The sequence below is a fragment of the Pipistrellus kuhlii genome, unplaced genomic scaffold (genome assembly GCF_014108245.1).
Source record: "Pipistrellus kuhlii isolate mPipKuh1 unplaced genomic scaffold, mPipKuh1.p scaffold_m20_p_12, whole genome shotgun sequence".
Classification (NCBI taxonomy): domain Eukaryota; kingdom Metazoa; phylum Chordata; class Mammalia; order Chiroptera; family Vespertilionidae; genus Pipistrellus; species Pipistrellus kuhlii.
In genome coordinates, this window is record NW_023425427.1 from 5,437,510 (window position 1) to 5,456,042 (window position 18,533).

The following is an 18,533-nucleotide window of genomic DNA, read 5'->3' on the forward strand; positions in this document are numbered from 1 at the left end:
CTTACAACAGTTCTGTGAGGTAGATACAAATAGTATCTCTATTTGCAGATAAGGAAATTGGGGTAAAAAGAGGTTAACTTGCCAAGGCTGCAGCTAGAAGTGCTGGAAGGAGGAGCTGGGGTTAGCTCAAACCCAGGGCATCAGAGAACAAAACCCAAGGACTTGCAAGACCCTAGACTGTTTCTTTCCCCTCCTTCCCATGGGCTGTCTGGGGCTGAAGGGGCAGGAGAAAGTCACAAGAACAAAGAAGAAAGAGGAGAAGCACCTGAGGACCCACGGAAGGTGTCTCCTCCAGACATGGGGGCGGGAGGAAGGAGGAAAGGTCACGGCCAAGGAGAGAATTAGACACGGAGCTATAGGCAGATAGAGACCAAGCAATGGAATTGGGATCCGATGTTCTTGAACGCTGAGCTGGAAACTTTTCCTCCGCCTGTGCATTTCTGCCACATGAATCATCTACACCCAGACAGACCTCATTGTTTAAGCCAAGGTCACACTTCTGCCCTCAAGAAGACTGACATGAGGATATGTTGCTGGGGGCGACCAGGGAAATGACAGGGGGAAAGGCCAGAATGACAGGGCAGCCACGTTCCTAGGCAACACATTACAGGAAACTTGCCCACAGCCCGAGCTATGCCAGCAGCCACTATGGGCCATCACGATTTCCCAAGTAGTTATTGTGGCTATGATTGGAAAGGGGTCACAGTCACATATTTAAGATAAATGTACTTTTACTGGCTGGGGTTTATGTCCTGGAATGCTGCAGTCTGGGCCAGGCCCAAGCTACAAGCAAAAGAGGCTTCATAACAAAGAAACAATGCATCATACTATATATGCACAGAACATTATTATAGTCTGCAGAGCCCTACATAATCTTTATCTCATGTGAGTTGGGCAACAAGCCTGTAAGGTAGTTGAGGAAACTGAGGCACAGAGAAATTAAGTGACTTATGCAACATTGCATGGCAAGTCAATTGCGGAACCATATGTTGTGCCTAAATCTTTGGGTTCCAAGTTAATTCAGGTTGAAACTCAAACTAACAAGTGTTTTAACAAGTGATCTGAATTTTAAAAAAGCAAGAGATGACTCCAAGGAGAAAAGGATAATATTTTATCAATTGCTATGAGTTTGAAATGTGTGGTAAACACTCTCTAGTTGTCAAAGCCTTTTCACCTACATTACTTCACAAGGCTCCTAGGGAGAAAGGTAGGGAAGTGAGTGGCCATTCACAAAGAAGCAGAGGCCCAAGAGCTCCCCCTGGAGTTTACTTCTGGTGCTCTGCTCCTCCCCTGACCCCAGGCCTGGAAGCGTTTAGCGTGGTCAAGCAATGGAAAATGGTCACAGGACAGGGGTTCCATTCACTAGATGTGATCTGTCCAAACCAGTGGCCTCTCCCTGTCTGTTCTTCAGTTCCCCACAACTTGGGCCCCAGGTTCCACCCCAATGGCCGCCCAGGCCACTTGTCCACAGCAAGACAACCGCCCTGGCCCTCCACCCTGCACTCTCACTGTGCCAGAGCTCTGTGGCTTGGCCATGCAGGCCAGGCCCACATGATACTCCGGGAATAGCTGTCACGGCCATACAGATGTGACCACACAGTCCCCCGGGATGACCCCTGGATGCCTCCACGTTGCAACTGTCTCTTTTTTTCCCTAACGTATTGATGGCTCCGGCCAGGCCCTGTTTTTTTCTGGTGCTACCTCTAGGCTCTGCCCACTGACCCTTTCTAATGCCATAAGCTACATACCTGATGGCTGAGCCGGACATCCTGCCTGGGAACCAAAGCCTGGGAGTCCAAGAGCCTACGGACAGGTCTCTGGGTGACAATTAGCCCCTCCTGAAACTTATCATTGCCTGAGTTCCCTCCCGCCCCCAAAGGGTCCCGCCAGCCTGCCTGCAAATCCTGCTGAGTAGTGCCCAGTGCCTGCGGTGGCCTCCCTGGAGTGAAGCCGGCCTCCTCTCCAGCTGTTACTTCCCTGTCACAGTGTTAGACAGGGGACTAGCAACAGCCCCGGTGTTCATTGACAGGAGAACTGACGAACAAACTGCACACTCACAATGGGCTCTGCGGCAGTGGGAATCAAACGGCACCAGCGGTTCCCATGAACATGCATGGAAAGAATGTTACTGTGTCTACACACCTTATAACAGAGTTCTCATAAAGCTCAAAAGCAAGCAAAGCAAAACAATTTGTTTAGGGATACATTCAGGGTACTGTAAATATTTTTAAAGCAAGGAAGCAATAAACATAAAATTCATGATAATGGATGCTGCGGGGGTCAGAATGGGATGGGGAGCAGCACGGTAATTGGGACTCTGGGGTTGGGAGGTGGGTTGGGGATGATTATTTTGTTGTTCTGTGAATATATGCTTACATATATGTCTGTGAATTCTTTTTTTATATATCAAATGCTGCAAGATAGTTTAAAAGATTAGATGGAGAGGTCCCAGGCTCCGTCTTATTAACTCCTTCCCATTCTGTTTATCTGGTGGCAGAAAACTGCCTTCTGGGTACCTGAACTCCATGTCCCTCTTTCCCTCTTCCCCCCTCTCCCTCTCCCGGCCCCTTGCCGCCCTCACCTTCACAGCCAAATGACCTGAAAGAATGCTCTACCCTCATCCTCATTTCCTTCCCTACCACACTCTGGCTCAGTTCCCTAAATTCTGACCCCTGTCCCATCACGCCACTGTCTCACTGGGAACTCAGACAGTGCCTGGCCCCCTACTCAGCTGGAGGTAAAAGTTGCCGAAAGAAAGAATGCATAAAGGAATGGCAGGCACTGTGCTTTGCATATGTTGTCTCATTTAATTCTTATAAGATCCTTGATCCTTGATCCTTTAAGGGAGGTACTACTTGTCTCATTTTATAGATGAGAAGAGAGAAGTAACTTACCCCAAATCACACAGCTAGCAAATATGTGTGATTTTTGACACAAAAGCAGAAGTTTGACCCTGGTTTATCACACCAGCAACCACCCCTCCCCACCTCGGGCCACCCCCCACCCCCACCCCCATGCTCATCCCCCATGAGGCCAAGGCTGGGAACTCCCGGCTGGGAACCAGGGATGGTTACCTGGAAGCATGTGGGCCCCGGCCTCCCTGCAGGGATGTCCGACTGGTAGAAAACTTTGAGCTCTGGAGTCAGGGCAATGACGGTCTTAATCACCAAGGAGATGATGTCAGACCAGACCTTCTTGATGTCAACGCCTTTGGAAGACAACCTACAAAGAATGCTAGAAAAAGTCCTTTTGCTGCCTGTGCTAGTGCTGTCTGAGTGGACAAAGTTGCCGCTGTGGATGTTCAGTGAGTAGTTGGTTAGGTGCATAAAGATGTGGTGCAGATTTTTGGAAGAAGGCTCCTGATATGGCTCTGTACAAAATCTGGAGAGTCCATCTTTGGCTATGTAAATCTCTAAGGGGTCTAAGGACTTCAGTAAGACATACAGGCGGATGTCAAACTTGAGCTTGTCAATAAGGAGAGGTTTGCAGATGTATTCCTGGACCACCGCCGGCCTGCGCTGCAGGGTCCCTGACAGGCGGATGTCACTGGGGTCTTTAATGAGGTAGATTCCGTCACCCTGACAACCTCCGTCAGGTTTCACAATAAAAGTGGGTCTCCAGGAGGGGTCACCTTCTTTCACCATTTGAACCTGGGGGAGAAAAGAAAGGTTAGCATGATGTTTTTCTCCTCTCTGGACCTCCAAGACAGGGCAGGATATTGGCAAAAGTTTAGTGAATGAGTAACAACATGAGTCTTGCCTATGTGACACTAACTGAGCGCCTGCCAGGGAGATAACACTGTGCTAGGTACCAACGCAGTAACCCAAGGCTTCCCCCCAATCCTGTTCTCCAAGAGGGAGATCGAGAACACAGTGATTTGCTGTCGTTAGACTTAGGTTCGAATTCCAGATCTTTGCCAGTTATTAGCTATAACCCTGAGCAAGTCATGTAATTGATGATGATCTATTACTGTTTAAGAGTGCCAACTATGTGCCAGGCACTATATTAGGCACTTTACGTAAGTTATCTAAGAAAACATGGTGGCTTATGATACAGAAAACAGGAGATGGTGCATCAGTTGTTAAGAGTCTGGGCATCACATCAGGCTGCCTGGTCTTGAATCCTGGCCCTACTACTTACTGTGTGACCTTGGGCAAATTACTTAAGTTATCTGTGCCTTCCTCATCTGTAAAAGAGGAGAAAGAGTGTTCTGAGAATGAATGAGATAATAAGTGCAAAGGGCAAAGCCCACAGGCCCTGACACATCCAAGACAGCCATCCAGCCTAGCTGAGGCTGTTTTTCAAAGATGGAGTAAGTATCTTGCTAGCTAACAGAGGGGCGGAACTGGGATCAGAATCCAGATCAAAGACTCTAATGGGCTTGTACCTCCCTCTGTACTGCCATATCTGAGTTCCTTATCTTAAAAATGGGGATATAAAACAAACCCTCATGGATCATTGTAAAGAAGAAATAAACTAAAAAGTGCAAAGGGCCAAGCACATACTAAACACAGAGCCAGTGCACAGAAATGCTAGTTTCCTCATTTATATCTCTTACTAGGCTCACCTAGTAGATGTAGCCAATCCTTCAGTCTATTGAGACCTTTATGAAACTAGATTCTGCCATCCATAATATTTGCTGTCCTACCAGCTCCAGGTCAGCAGGACATTCATATAATTTTCCAGGCCACTTGACCAGTCCAGACAGTCAGTCTGGATCCAGGTCTGCATAATTCATAGGCAGCCAGTTCCCTCGGACTCTTGACATATCCTTCATGCAGCCATGGGGAATGTATGGGCTGAACGCCAGGAGAGGTTTTCACAGGGAGTGAGGTGAAGGGGCTGGAGGAAATTCAGGATGGGCTTTAAGCCACCCTCTCTGCCACATCTGGCATGAAAGAGCCCACGATCAAGCCTTCCGTCCATTCTGGAGTCTGTAACTCAGAGTGCAGGCGGCATGCCCCAGCGCTGGGCTTGCCCTGGCCTCCACCTTTGCTGTGTAAGCCCAACCCAGGACATGTGCACGCTGAGTTCTACTTATCTCTCTGACCAGCCTATATTTCTAAGTGAAGCTTTTGCCAATTCCTTGGGCACTATCAGTTACTCCAGGCTTGTAAAAGATCTTTAACAATGGAGAAACACTTAAAGCCTTAATAATGGCCCACATCAATTTTTCCCCCTTGTCAGCAGGATTCGAGAATGGAACCTCACCAGAGATCAATGCAAGCCTCCCTGGGCCCTCCACCAAGCCTTTCTGACAACTGTGACCTTGACGTTGATGTGTAGTTATTTAATATTCATCCAAAGCATTCATACATTTGGCCCTTTACAGTAAATAGAAGTGTGCTGGAGAAATGGCAGTTATGGATCAGGAAGTGAAAAATGTCAGGTTTGCACCGATGGGTAATTCCTCCCTCTGGAAAGCTTTTGCAATGCTGAAGATGCTAACAGTTTAATATATTATCCGGAGCAATATTTTCTCCTTTGAATCCAGTATATGCCTTAAATAAATTAAACTGCATGGTCAATAGTCTCTGCCATTCATTGCATTACTGGATATTTCTTTTGCTCTTTGCCAGTGTAGTACCATACAAATCAGGATTATTAATACTAACAGAATCGCTGAATTTCTAGAACTGGAATGATCCTCGGAGATCAGCACAGCCCAGTCCTCTATAATTCAAATGCCGAAGCTGACGCTCTGAGAGGTGACATGACTTGCTTGGGTCCCACAACTGGCTAGGGGGATGATGAGGTTGAAAGCTGAGGTCTTTACACCCCACTGCACATTCCCTGTGTCATTTTTACCTCTGATGAAATTTTTCTGAATACTATAGGAAAGATTCTCTTAGTGGAGCAGACAGCATTGGCCTCTGTTCTCACATGAAAGAGAGTAGCCCCTGAGCATGGCCTCCTTGGAACTGGAAGCACAGACCCCGAGTTTGCCAGGGCCTTCTGTTTGGGTTCCTGGCACAGTCGATGGGAAAGCCAGATAGCTGTGCTGAATGTGCTTCCCCAGCCCCCAGATCTTTCAGCAACTTCTATTTTAAAAAGGGAGAGATTTCTAAAATTTCAAATCCATTCTCCTCTGAGGTTTCACTCAAGGGTGACCCTTTCCTCCCAGCTATTTAAAGTTATTAATGTGAAGAATTAATGCATTGGTTCTTAGCAAGAAGTCATGGGCCAGAATCTAAATATAATCTATATAACCAGTTCCCAACCCCTGAAATTCTGATTTAATAGATGTGGGGAAAGAGCTGGGCAGGTGTACTTTGGAAAAAGCATGGTGGGTGATTCTGATGTTCACTCAGTTTGAGAGCCACTGGACTAATGAGACTTAACTAAAAAGATAATCTGGGATTAACATACTAAATGAAGTTTTCTGCATCGATGTCAGCTTGAACATGAGGAAGACCTGCACTTAGGCTAAAGCTGATGGTATCTCCCATTTTTACCCAAACCTGCTGTTGGATGTGAAATCCATTATCTTGTAACTGTATGCATTGATGGCTGAAAGAGATACCATGAGGATGTGGTGGCCTGATTGCTTGGCAGTCATCTAGCCTGTTAAAAAATTTATGTGTCTTTTACCGCCCCCTAGTGGATATTTAAGAAATATAACTTTGACAACCCCCACTCCCCACATTCAAAATTCTGGTTGTTTTTAGCAGTAAGACACTCTATTAGGATGTTAAAATTGTCTTAAAGAAGCACCGCTAAAAAGCTGTGGTACTGTTAAGGTAAAATTATACTTTGGGATGAACTCATCTCTAAGATGCCAGGGCTAGCCAAGGTCACATTCAGTTTTCATACTCTGTCTTAACTACTTTCAAGGGTCCTCTTTACTATATAGATTGGCCTACCTTTTTTAATTCTCTCAGCCCATATAAACTTCTAAAATTTGGGTCAACATGAATATGAAATTCTGGAAATATATGCCATAAAAAATCAGTAATTTTTATATTCCTCATTGCACTTTTTTTTTGTATTTTCTAAACTTTCTATTAGAAAAAAATAGCAACTGCAGGCAGCAGTGAATGCCTCTAAATATAAAGATTTTCATAAGGAATAGCTCTTGGTGAACAGACAGTTGTACCTCCTTGTTCATAGCAGCATTGTTCACAATAGCCAAAGGTAGGAAAAACCCAAGTGTCTATCAGCAAAAGAAGGATTTTAAAAAATATGGTGTATACACGTGATGGAATATTAGTCAGCCATAAAAAGGAATGAAATTCTGACACCTGCTACCACATGGATGAACCTTGAGGACACTATGTTAAGTGAAGTAATAAGCCAGACATAAAAGGACAAATACTGTATGCTTCCATTTATGAGGTACACAGAGTAGTCAAATTCATAAAGACAGAAAGTAGAATGATAGTCGCCAGAGACTAGGGGAGGGAGTGTTTAATTGGTAGAGGTTCAGTTCAGAAGATGGAAAAAGTTCTGAAGATGGATGGTGGTGATGGTTGGACAACAATGTGACTGTACTTAATGTCACTGAACTGGACACTTAAAAATGATCGAGAGGGTAGTTTTATGTTATGCATATTTTCCCACAATTTTTATAAAGTTGAAAAATTTTTAAATTAAAAAATAGAAAATAAATAGCTTTTGGTGTAATAGAAAGACTATTGAAGCGAAAGACAGAAAATCTAGCTCCTACTTCACTTCAGTTGGGTGACCTTGTGAGAGTGACCTTGAAAGAGTCACCTGACCTCCTGGCCTCTGTTGTACTCACCTATAAAATAAAGAGGTCACACTAAGGTTCCTGGCTTCTGCCAGCACACAGGTTCTCACAATGATTTATCTTGACATCACCACAGTTGAAGGCTGTGTTATAAACATGTAAGTGACATTTATCGGCGGAGAGTTCATACTGAGCTGCTGTGAGCAGCTCATCGGGATAATCTACCAGAGCGGATCTGGATGGGAGATTTACGATGCACTGGAGGAAGTTGGCTGGGCATCTGGGGGAAGCAAGCTAAGATATTTTGAGAGAGAAATTCAGCAACAGGAATACCCAGCCATAAAGCACTATTAGTAGTGAGGGGCAGGTAGGAAGACAATTTCTTAAAGAACACTATCTGCAATACCCGGGAAGTCAAAGCCAGTTAGAGCAGGGTTCTATCACTCGGGTGGATGTATGCTCAGTCTTAGCAACCCAGACCCTTCATGGCACAGGCACACGCACAGGCAGATCTTAAGCAAAAACATGCCCCTGGGGAGACAAACATGTCACAAAGCACATGCTGGACGGGGTGCAGGGAACAGCCCTTTCCCCTTCCAGCTTCAGAAGACAGAGCCTCATACTCAGGGCAACTCCCTACTCCCAGCATTCAGGCAATTCCTGAGTCAACTGAAAATTAGGCTACCCAGGGCCAGACTGTGAGGTAGGCAGTTGAGGCAAAGAGGAAGATCTGAGCAGGAAGATGCTGCCACGTGGTTTTTATGAAGGCAGGAGAGAGTGGCTTATGGGAAATCTGACTGTTGAGACCTGCCGGGCCAGATCACTGCAACAATGATCCCATCAGCCCAAACCCACCCGGCACGTATTCGGGGTCAGGTTCTGTGGGAAGCACCTCATGCACACTATCTCATTCAATCCTCAACAATCCTATTTTACAGATGAGGAAATGGGGACTCGGGGATGTTAAAAAAAAAAAAAAATCTGCCAAAGGTACACAGCCAGCAGGACCGGAGTCAGAATCTGAGCACAGGTGGCAGATTCCAGAACCCACGTCTAGAATGAATGAGGGGTATGTGAGGAAGGGGAATGGAAGACCGAACTTGGGTATGAGAGAGGGCCTGACAGGAATGGCCCTGAATATCATTTTGGAAAGTTTGGACAATGTCCTGATGTGATGAGGAGCCAGGGAAGGTTTTGAGGAGGAAGCAACATAATTAGCCATGTATTTAGAGATGTTATTCTGGCTGCTGCCTAGGAGATAGCCTGGGGGTAGGGTATGAACAATCAAAGCGCCACTCTAGAACACACTTGGGACAATAAATCCTGCCTAACAGGAAGGAACCAGTTGTGAGACTGTCCATGTTCCTTTCAGCTCCCCCCATAATGCCTGAAACCTTACTGCTGGAGCCGAATGAGGGGAGTGAGAACTCCAGGACAGCTGGTTCACCAGCCAGGCCAGTCAGCCCAGCCTGGCCTGTCCCACCCTCCCCCTCTCTCCCTGAGTTTCCTTAGCACAGGGCTCACACCAGGCCTGCTGGGCCTGAAGCTACTTCCTAAGGGCCCTAGGGCATCCCTGAAATGGGGGCCCCTAGGCTGCTGCTCCCCTTCACCTTCACTGGGACCACGCATCTGAGGGATGTGGGGAGCAGCAGAGTGCAGGGCAAGGGCTTTGGAGACAGACCTGGGTTGAAATTTCAGATCGGCTGCCTCCTAGCAGCAGGGCCCTGGCTGAGCTACCTGACCTGTGTTCAGTATCCTCTCCCATCACAGGAACAGCGCCCAGCTCCCATGCTGCTGTAAGGATAAAATAATGCCTTGCATTTGGACTTAGCACAGCACTACTGTGTTATTAGTTTATTCTTCTGTATTCCTCTGCCTTGGTTTTCCTGATCGTCCTCCAGATTCCCTACTGAGGCTCATCCCAGACCAGCGTGGCTCCCCGGTGCCTGGGCCTGACTCAGCTGTTTCCCGGTCCCCTTGGATGGCAGCCTTTCCTCCACTCCTTTGGACCACCCGGCAGAATCCACCTCACAGGCCGCACTTCCTTCCTTTCTCCCCCACCGTCTCCTCCTGAGGTCCCAGAAGGCACCGCGCTGACTCCATCCGAACACAACACTCGATTGCTGAGTAAGCTCCCCTTCCAGCTAAAATCGTTTTTCCGATACTGAGGCTTTCCTGCTAATGAACTGGTGAAATAATCTTTAGCTCACCTCCAAATGTATATGACTCCATTATAATCAAAAGCCCTAGCTTTCCTCCTCCCCACGCCAGAGTCCCTCGTATGCCTCTTACATTCTTGCCATACTTCACACACTTTAACAACTATGAGAATATCCGTGTCCCACTTTGCAACACTCACACGGGGCATCTCCCCTCCCAATGCTCTTCCACCCTCTGCAGAATGACGAGGGCCAGGCACTGTGCCAGGCCTGTCACCGTGTACACAGGAGATCTAATCTACAAGATAAGTAACAGCATATACATTTTGGGATTTTGTAACTGGAGGTTTCCCTCTACTGCATGGTAACCTGCAAGCCAAGACACCAGTCTACTGGAGAACCAGGCTGGGCAGCCAAGTGCCTGCCGGGGACCAGACAGTCATTAGCCTGAATGCTTACACCAGCAGAGTAAGGACAGGTTCTCCACAAGCGCTGGATCCCAGCCGCTGGTTTAAATGTCAGGGAGAAGCAGGAAGGTGTTGACATGGAAGGAATTACTCTCACACGCCTTTGATCACCGATGCTCTGTGGTGTTCTAAATGAGCACGCTGGTTGGCAGCCAAGCTGGGCGAGTTTTACAAAGAAACTCCTCCTGTGCCATGGAAGGCCAGCTCTATCCGCCACTTTTCCTTAAACTAACACTGCGGGTCTCCCCGCCCCCTCCACTTCAATGGGAGCAGGTGACCAGGGAAAGAGAACTTGGGCTCAGCTCCCCATGGGCTCATAGGGAATGTCAGCCCAGCAGTCCTTCCAAACCTCTGGCCATCACTTAACTTCAGAGTCACCTGTGAGAAAACTTCCCAGTTGCCTTCATAAACCTGAGAGGGAGTGGAGGACATCTCTCCAAGTGGGAACAGGCTCCGCTGTCTCTTCCCCCAAATCCACTTCCCTTGGGGGATGTCTCACCAGTCACTGTCCCATCACAATGAACTTGGACAGGAGGGGCGTTTGACCCCCTTTAGTGCTCGGAAACTAGCATGGGCTCCAACACTTTCCTTGTTGGAGTTCCTCACGACCAGATGCAAAGCTTTAAAAAGGCTTTATCGACTACCCGAGAGGAGCAGAAGGGAGGTAAACAGGAGAGATTGCAAATACATAGTTTTGTTCTCAGCATGCCAGGGCTCTGAGGTGCGCCCCCAGGCGGTGGTAGGCAGTGTGTTCCAGGACCTAGGAGGCATCGGGTCCCAGAGGCTCGGCTCTGAGACCTCGCCTATGACCCATAAAGGCAGGACAGCATTTCAGGATATCGGGATACGCTCCCATAAACTAACAGTCACAGGGAGATGTGCACAAAAAATAGTAAGGTATTTGTCACCTTACAGCAACACTAACCTCATCCATGTAAAAAATGGGATTACATTGAAGCTCTCTGGCCCAGCATTTCAGCCATGCATGCCCAGGGCAGACTTGTAAAACTGTAATGTACCTGGAGAACAGTGACAGGAGCTCACCTACATCCTCATTAATAATGTGGACCGATTATCATTTCCATGTACAAGACATGGTGACACGGTGACATTAGTCAGTGGTGACATTAGTCAATAAGTATTATAACACTAAATATACAACAATTAATCTGAGGGATCGTTTACTCTTTTGCCTTCACCTTGAATCCAAATAGGATCGATCTCCTCGTTAGTGGTTCGCCCAGATACTTTTTAAAGCATTCCCCGTTATTTAACAAAGGGCGAGTCCACACCCAGCAGAGATAAGTCTGAGTGCTTTTACTCTGATAAATCTTTCCACCCCGAGCTGTAAGCACTTCCTAAATATCTAGAAGTTGCTTTAAACGTGTCACACTGAAGGGAGGAAGGAGCAAGAGAAAGAAATGGCCATTCACTGAGCATCGTGGTGGGTGGTCTACAGCAATCTTATTTAATATCATCCCATGAGCGCCTGCCAACAGCCCAAGAGGCAGAGTCCCTATTGAGTTTTACAGAGGAGGAACCAGCTATTTTTAAAGATGATCATGTACAGGCTGGAGCCTGGTCACCAGTCCAGGTGGGGAAGGGATCCCCCCAAGGGAAATGGCCTGGATGGTTTCACAGGTCCTTCCCAATCCCCAACATTTGTTATTCTCTGTTCTCCAGGCCTCAGGAGTATCTCTGACTTCTGTGTGACTGGGCCAAGCCTCTTTCCTTCTCTGGGTCTCAGTCTCCTCATCTAAACAACGGAGGCATTTCTCTGCTTATGACGTCCAGGATTCTCTCTAGAAGCTCTCTGGAGAACACGGGTTATGACAAGACTGCCTACAGGATAACACTGAGGTCACAACCTTGCTCCCCCGTGGGGACGCCCAGCCTGTGTGCAGTGAGACCGAGGCTGCCTCCCTCTCTAGGCAGGGACAGAGTGGGGTCATCCTCATTCTCAAAGTTAGGTGGAAATCAGGGAAACCTGCAGTGTTGGACACAAATCTGGAAAGTGTTAAAAATTAAACGCCTTTAAGCCAAATACAGGTATTTGTGTTTCTTAAAGAAAGAGAAAAATGTTCCTGCTCCCCAGAGATCAATCAGTGTTTCTCAGTAAGACCGATACTGCCACCTAGGGAGGGTTTTGGAAACTTTTGGGAGTGCTTTTGGTTGTCCCAGTGAATGGAGAGTATTACTGGCATTTGATGGGCAGGGGCCTGAATGCCAGACTGCCATGCACTAGGCAGCCCTGCTGCACCTTCATAAAGTGGAAGACCTATTATGTATGACATAGAGATAGCCTAGATCCCTACCCACTGTCACATTTAAACAAAAAGAATTTCCCACATGATTTAAGTTGAGCACCACCATTTTCCAGGAATGCAACAACCATGTAAATACAGGGAAAATTATACTTCACCTCCCCCGCCCTGGAATTTTATCGAATATTTCAGAAGCACTGCATCGCTGAAGGCACGTAGCTTTTGGCAACTGAGTTACCACATAACACAATGTGATTATATGTCAAGAACAGTTTAAAATGCCAAATAGTTAGCCCAGCTAGTGTGCTCAGTGGTTGAGCATCAACCTATGAACCAGGAGGTCATGGTTCAATTCCCAGTCAGGGCACATGCCCAGGTTGCAGGCTTGGTCCCCATTTGAAGGTGTGCAGGAGGCAGCCAATCATTCTCTCTCTCTCTCATCATTGATGTTTCTACCCTGTTTCCCCAAAAATACGACAGTGTCTTATATTAATTTTTTCTCCCAAAGTTGCACTAGGTCTTCTTTTCAGGGGATGTCTTATCTTTCCATGCGCTAGGTCTTATTTTTGAGGAAACACGGTATCTCTCTCTCTCCCTCTCCCTTCTTCTCTGAAATCAATAAAAATATATTTAAAAAATAAAAAGCCAAGTATTTAAAAATATCATATTTATGATATTATGTATAATATATAGACATATGAGAGAGAATATGAGTAATGTTTAACCGAATTGTCCTACTTTCCTTATATCCAAACTCATTCATTATAGGTAGGTGCAAGCATCAGGCCACTTCATTACATATTCTTATGTAACTGTGCCCTCAGAGCAGTTACTTATTGAAATGTATAAAATTTTGTTATAAAGAGCTTTTTCTTATTTTTCTTTTTTAAATAACATTTAGGTGTTGTTGTCTTTTAAAGAAATATGTGTAAAGGTTGATTATATTACATTCAGGATGGTGAAGAGAATATCCCAAAATATTTTTATAAAAGGGGAGGCCATTGGAATGACACCCTTCTAGCAGTGAGCACCCAGCACCAGCACAAAAACACTAGGGCTTTTGGGAACGTGGCTGACTCCCAGGCTGGTGCAGGGAAAACACGACAAAGCCTGGGGCCTCCTGTCGTGGCAGAACAGACGCTCGGAGAGTCCACTGGGCAAATCTAGGAGCATTCGAGGTTCAAAATAAACAAAAGAGGATTATAACTCATCGAATAACATAAGAATCCACACTAATGTGCATGCATATTCACATAGATAAATAAATTAAAAGGCAAAGTTCTTCCTTGCAGTAGAAACTCAACTAACAAATGCAGAAGGAATGCTGGTTAATCACCATTTGGCAACCATCACAATAATAACTGATTTAGGCAAGAATCATTAACCGAGGATAAAACTAGAGGTAAAAGTTTGAGGAATAACAGGATATTACATAGTCTTAAATATCTTCCCTCAAGATACTTAATCATTAGAAAGGGGGAAATGGCAACTCCTCCGTGGACATCTGGCAGACACCACCTTAACCAAATGATTCAAGTTAATGTCACCAGCAATGAGAATATTGCCAGCATGTGCCCCCAGAGATGACACCCCTGAGAAAAACACAACATAGCTTCTGTGCTATTCAATGCCAAAAATGTATATCCTGAACCTAAAGAGAGAACCCCAGACAAACCCAAATTGAGGGACAGTCTGCTAAATACCCTGTGCTCATCAAAAATACCTATGGCTTGAAAATGAAAAAAGACTGAGAAATCCTTCCAGGTTAAAGGAAACTAAAGGGGCAATTGTCAAAATCTGAATAAATTGTGGATATGATTAAATTAGAAAATAGTGTTGGTCGATGTTCATTTCATGATTTCAATAATTATACTGTGGCTATAAAAGAAAGTACTCTTTTATTTAGGAAATATGCACGGTATGCTTAGGAGTAAAAGGGCATCATGTATGCAAATTACTCTCAAAACAGAGAAAGGAGAGCGCAAATGTAGCAAAACGTTAACATTTGGGGTTGGGTCAGTGGTTCTCAACTTTTTTAATGCCTCGACCCTTTAATACAGTTCTTCATGTTGTGATGACCTCCAACAATAAAATTATTTTCGTTGCTACTTCATCACTGTAATTTTGCTACTGTTATGAATCATAATGTAAATATCTGTGTTTTCCAATGGGCTTTCACAGGTTGAGAACCGCTGCTGTAGAGCCTAAGACCATCGGAAAACACAGATATTTACATTACGGTTCATAATTTTGCTGGCAACAGTAGCAAAATTACAGTGATGAAGTAGCAACAAAATAATTTTATGGTTGGGGGTCACCACAACATGAGGAACTGTATTAAAGGGTCGTGGCATTAGAAAGGTTGAGAATCACTGGGTTGCGGGAAGGGTGTGCAGAAAACTTTTTATTATTCTTACAATTTTTCAGTAAGTCTGCGATTATGACAAGATGAAAAGTTAAAAGAAAATGGAAGAGAGCCATCAGTTCCAAAAGAATAGAAAGGTACTTATTAGATCTCTTCTAACCAAACAAGTCCTTTTATCCTGCTCTTCTAAGCCTTCTAGAAAATGTATGGGGTTAATTTTTAGGAGGAGGCAAGGAGGCAGGCAATGGAAGTGTGGGTGAGAGGGAAGGACAAGAGAATCATTCATTAATGAGGCCAGAGAATTCAATTACAGCATCTTCCTAAATCCAAATCTCGACTCCGCGTCGCCTTTCCTTAGAACGCCTCCAAGAAGCCATTACCGGGAAGAGAAGTTGGACAAGAAACAGAGGAGGAGAGGCTTCTTCATTTCTTTGGAGATGAGGAAAGAGGGCACAGGCAGAGCAATTTTCATAATTTCCCTTTGAAAGAGGTACTGATCTATCTCAAGATTGGTTCCACTGTCTTCTTACAGAAAATTAGGCATCTCCACTCAAGTGACGAAGGCGACATCACGGAGAACTTTTGCAAAATGAAATGAAAGGACAAAAATTGAAGGGTGAAAGGTGACCTTTTCTTCGCTTAAGAAGGCAGGGTTTTCTTGACCTTTAAAACAGTCTCCCAGAAAAATGTTTACCTCTGTCACTTTTTCACAGCTTGCCTTTCTTTAGGGGGGAGTGGGAGACATTTAAAGCAGCAGCACTTTAATGATCATACTTACTTCAAAATTCCTCATACAAAATCAGGACTGCAAAACAGTGAGATTATAAGTTGTGATTTAAAGTGCTAGATGTATTTGGGACCAAATGGAAATGTAGAAATTAAACAATAGAGTTTCTACTTTTAAAAGTATGATTGCACTAGGCTGCTTATGGCGGGGGAGGGAGAACCTTAGCAGGAAAATGTTTAAGCCAAGCTTGATGCCATTCAGTCAAAGAGAAGTCTTAGCTCTTTTCCCTCCTAAATGATCTAGCATCAAATAATGAGATGACTAGTCTCAAGATTAGATTTATATTGAAAATTAAAATAAGGCCACTTCCAATAAGCCAGAAACACGCATAATACTTTGTGTAAACAGTCTTAGCGCTAGCTTAAATTTCCATCAAAGACCGCAAAACTTTTTCCCATATTCATTCATTTCACACACACGTGCTGGGCACAGGGCAGATGGAAATGACTCTCCAAGCTCCTGGGAGCCCCCAGGTTCTCAGGGACAGAAGATAAGTAAATGTCCATTCACTGAGGGGATAGAGTATGATTCTCATAGCATCCCTGCGGTGTTACAGGTTTTGAGGAAAGTGAGGCTCAGGATAATTAACTTATCCAGGACACACTTTAAAAGTGATGAAGGAAGGATTTTAACCTAGGTCTTAATGAGCTGAGCCCTTGCCTCACTATCTCTCAACCAGAAGCACTGCCACAAAATAGCGTGTTGGGGGGTCCTATAATTGAGGGAAGGGGTCCCAGAGGAACTGAACCCAGAGGGTCTGGGCGGCAGGAGAGTGGGAGGTGGAGTGGGAGAGGGGGTATCAGAAAAGGCCTTCATAGATTTGGTGGCATCAACTCTGACACAGGGAAGCTCAGAAAGTTTGTTGGATGGACGAACCCAGGAAGGTTGTCCCTGGCAAGAACTTGGGCAGATGTGAATCTTTCTGAAAGGGCTTTAGAGGGAACCAACAGGAAGGATGTCTTGGCTTAGCCAATATTTGCTGGCCTCAGCCAACCACCCCATAGGGCTCAGGACGGAATGTGCAGATACAGCTTCAGTGGCCCTCCTGGGAGGGTGAGGTGGAGGTGAGGAGCCAGCCGGCCCCCGAGGGTTCCAGAAGCAGCTGCAGGGCAACCTTCACCATCAGCGCTTCCCATCAGCCCAGGACTGCACTGACCCAGCATTTGCAAGAAGATGATTGATTACATAAGGCCGTTTGTGCTCCAACTAAGACCTTGGCAACAGAAATTTGTGAAGAATTTTAACTCCAGCAGAGAGTTTTATGGAAGTCCAGGAAAGCCAAACTCACAGAATCAAAAGGTTAGACGTGAAAGGAACCTTAGTGATGTTCTGCAATCTTTTCTTCTTGTACAGGAACCACTGGAGCCTGGGGGTGGGGGTGTAGATGACTTGGACAGGGCCCCATTCCCAGCTAAGAGGTGGCAGCAGGATATGACACCAACAAAAGCCAAAAACATCAAACTGAAAAGCTTCTGCACAGCAAAAGAAACTATGAACAAAACGAAGAGTCAATCTACAGAATGGGAGAAGATATTTGTAAACCATATAACTGGTAAGGGATTAATATCCAAATTATGTAAGGAACTCATACAATTTAATAGTAAATAACAATAGTAATTTAATTTAAAAATGGGCAGTGGGCCATAGCTGGTTTGGCTCACTGGATAGAGTGTCAGCCTGGGGACTGAAGGGTCTCAGGTTCAATTCCGGTCAAGGACATATACCTTGGTTGCAGGCACATCCCCAGTATGGGGTGTGCAGGTGGCAGCTGATTGATGCTTCTCTCTCATCCATGTTTCTAATTGATGCCCCTCTCTCTATCCCTCTCCTTTCCTCTCTGTAAAAAATCAATAAAATATATATTTTTTAAATGGGCAGTGGGCCCAAACAGAAAAGATATACAAATGGCCAACAGGCATGTGAAAAGATGCTCAATATCACCAATCATCAGGGTAATGCAAATCAAAACCACAATGAGATGTCACCTCCCACTTACTGGTATGAATATAAATTGGTACAGTCACTATGTAAAACAATATAAATCTTTCTCAAAAAATGTAAAACTAGAACTGCCATATGATACAGAATCCCACTTCTGGGTAAGGAAATGGAATTACTATGTCTAAGAGTGATTTTTGGCATTCTCAGATTCGCTGCAGCATTGTTCACCATAAACAACACATGGAAACAACCTAAGTGCCCATCAACAGATGAATAGATAAAAAAAACCTCTCTCTCTCTCTCTCTCTCTCTCTCTCGCTCTCTCGCTCTCTCGCTCTCTCACTCTCTCTCTCTCTCCGAAGAATATTATTGAGCCATAAAAAAAGAAGTCCTGCCATTTGCTTTCTTTAAATTTAATTTTCATTGATTTAAGAGAGGAAGAGAGAAATAGAAAAATCAATGATCAGCTATCTCCTGCTGGGGATCAAGCCCAAAACCTGGGTATGTGCTCTGATTGGGAATCAAACCCTGATCTCCTGGTTCATAGGTCAATGTTCAACCACTGAGCCACACTGGCCAGGCAATCCTGCCATTTGCAACACATGACAAATTCAAGTTTGTGGAATTGTGGTTGTCAGGGATTGGGATGAGGGATGAGGGAAATGGGGAGATATTGGACAAAGGATACAAACTTCCAGTTATAAGATAAATAGTTCTGAGAATCTAATAGATAGCATGGTGACTATAGTTCACAATACTGGTTTATATACTTGAAAGTTGCTAAGAAAGAAGATCTTGAATGTTCTCACCACAAAAATATTGTAATTAATGTGAGATGATGAATGTGTTCACAACCTTAT

General features: G+C 45.0%; 1 protein-coding gene across 3 annotated transcripts in view; it reads right to left on the reverse strand.

Annotated features, from left to right (window-relative positions):
- Positions 1 to 18,533, reverse strand: part of TTLL11 (tubulin tyrosine ligase like 11) — a 173,742-nt gene that overhangs the window by 106,175 nt on the left and 49,034 nt on the right. For all 3 annotated transcript variants that reach the window (XM_036432895.2, XM_036432896.2, XM_036432898.2), the window contains exon 4: positions 3,075 to 3,650. In XM_036432895.2, coding sequence (XP_036288788.1) covers positions 3,075 to 3,650 — 576 coding nt within the window. The remainder of the gene's footprint in view (positions 1 to 3,074; positions 3,651 to 18,533) is intronic.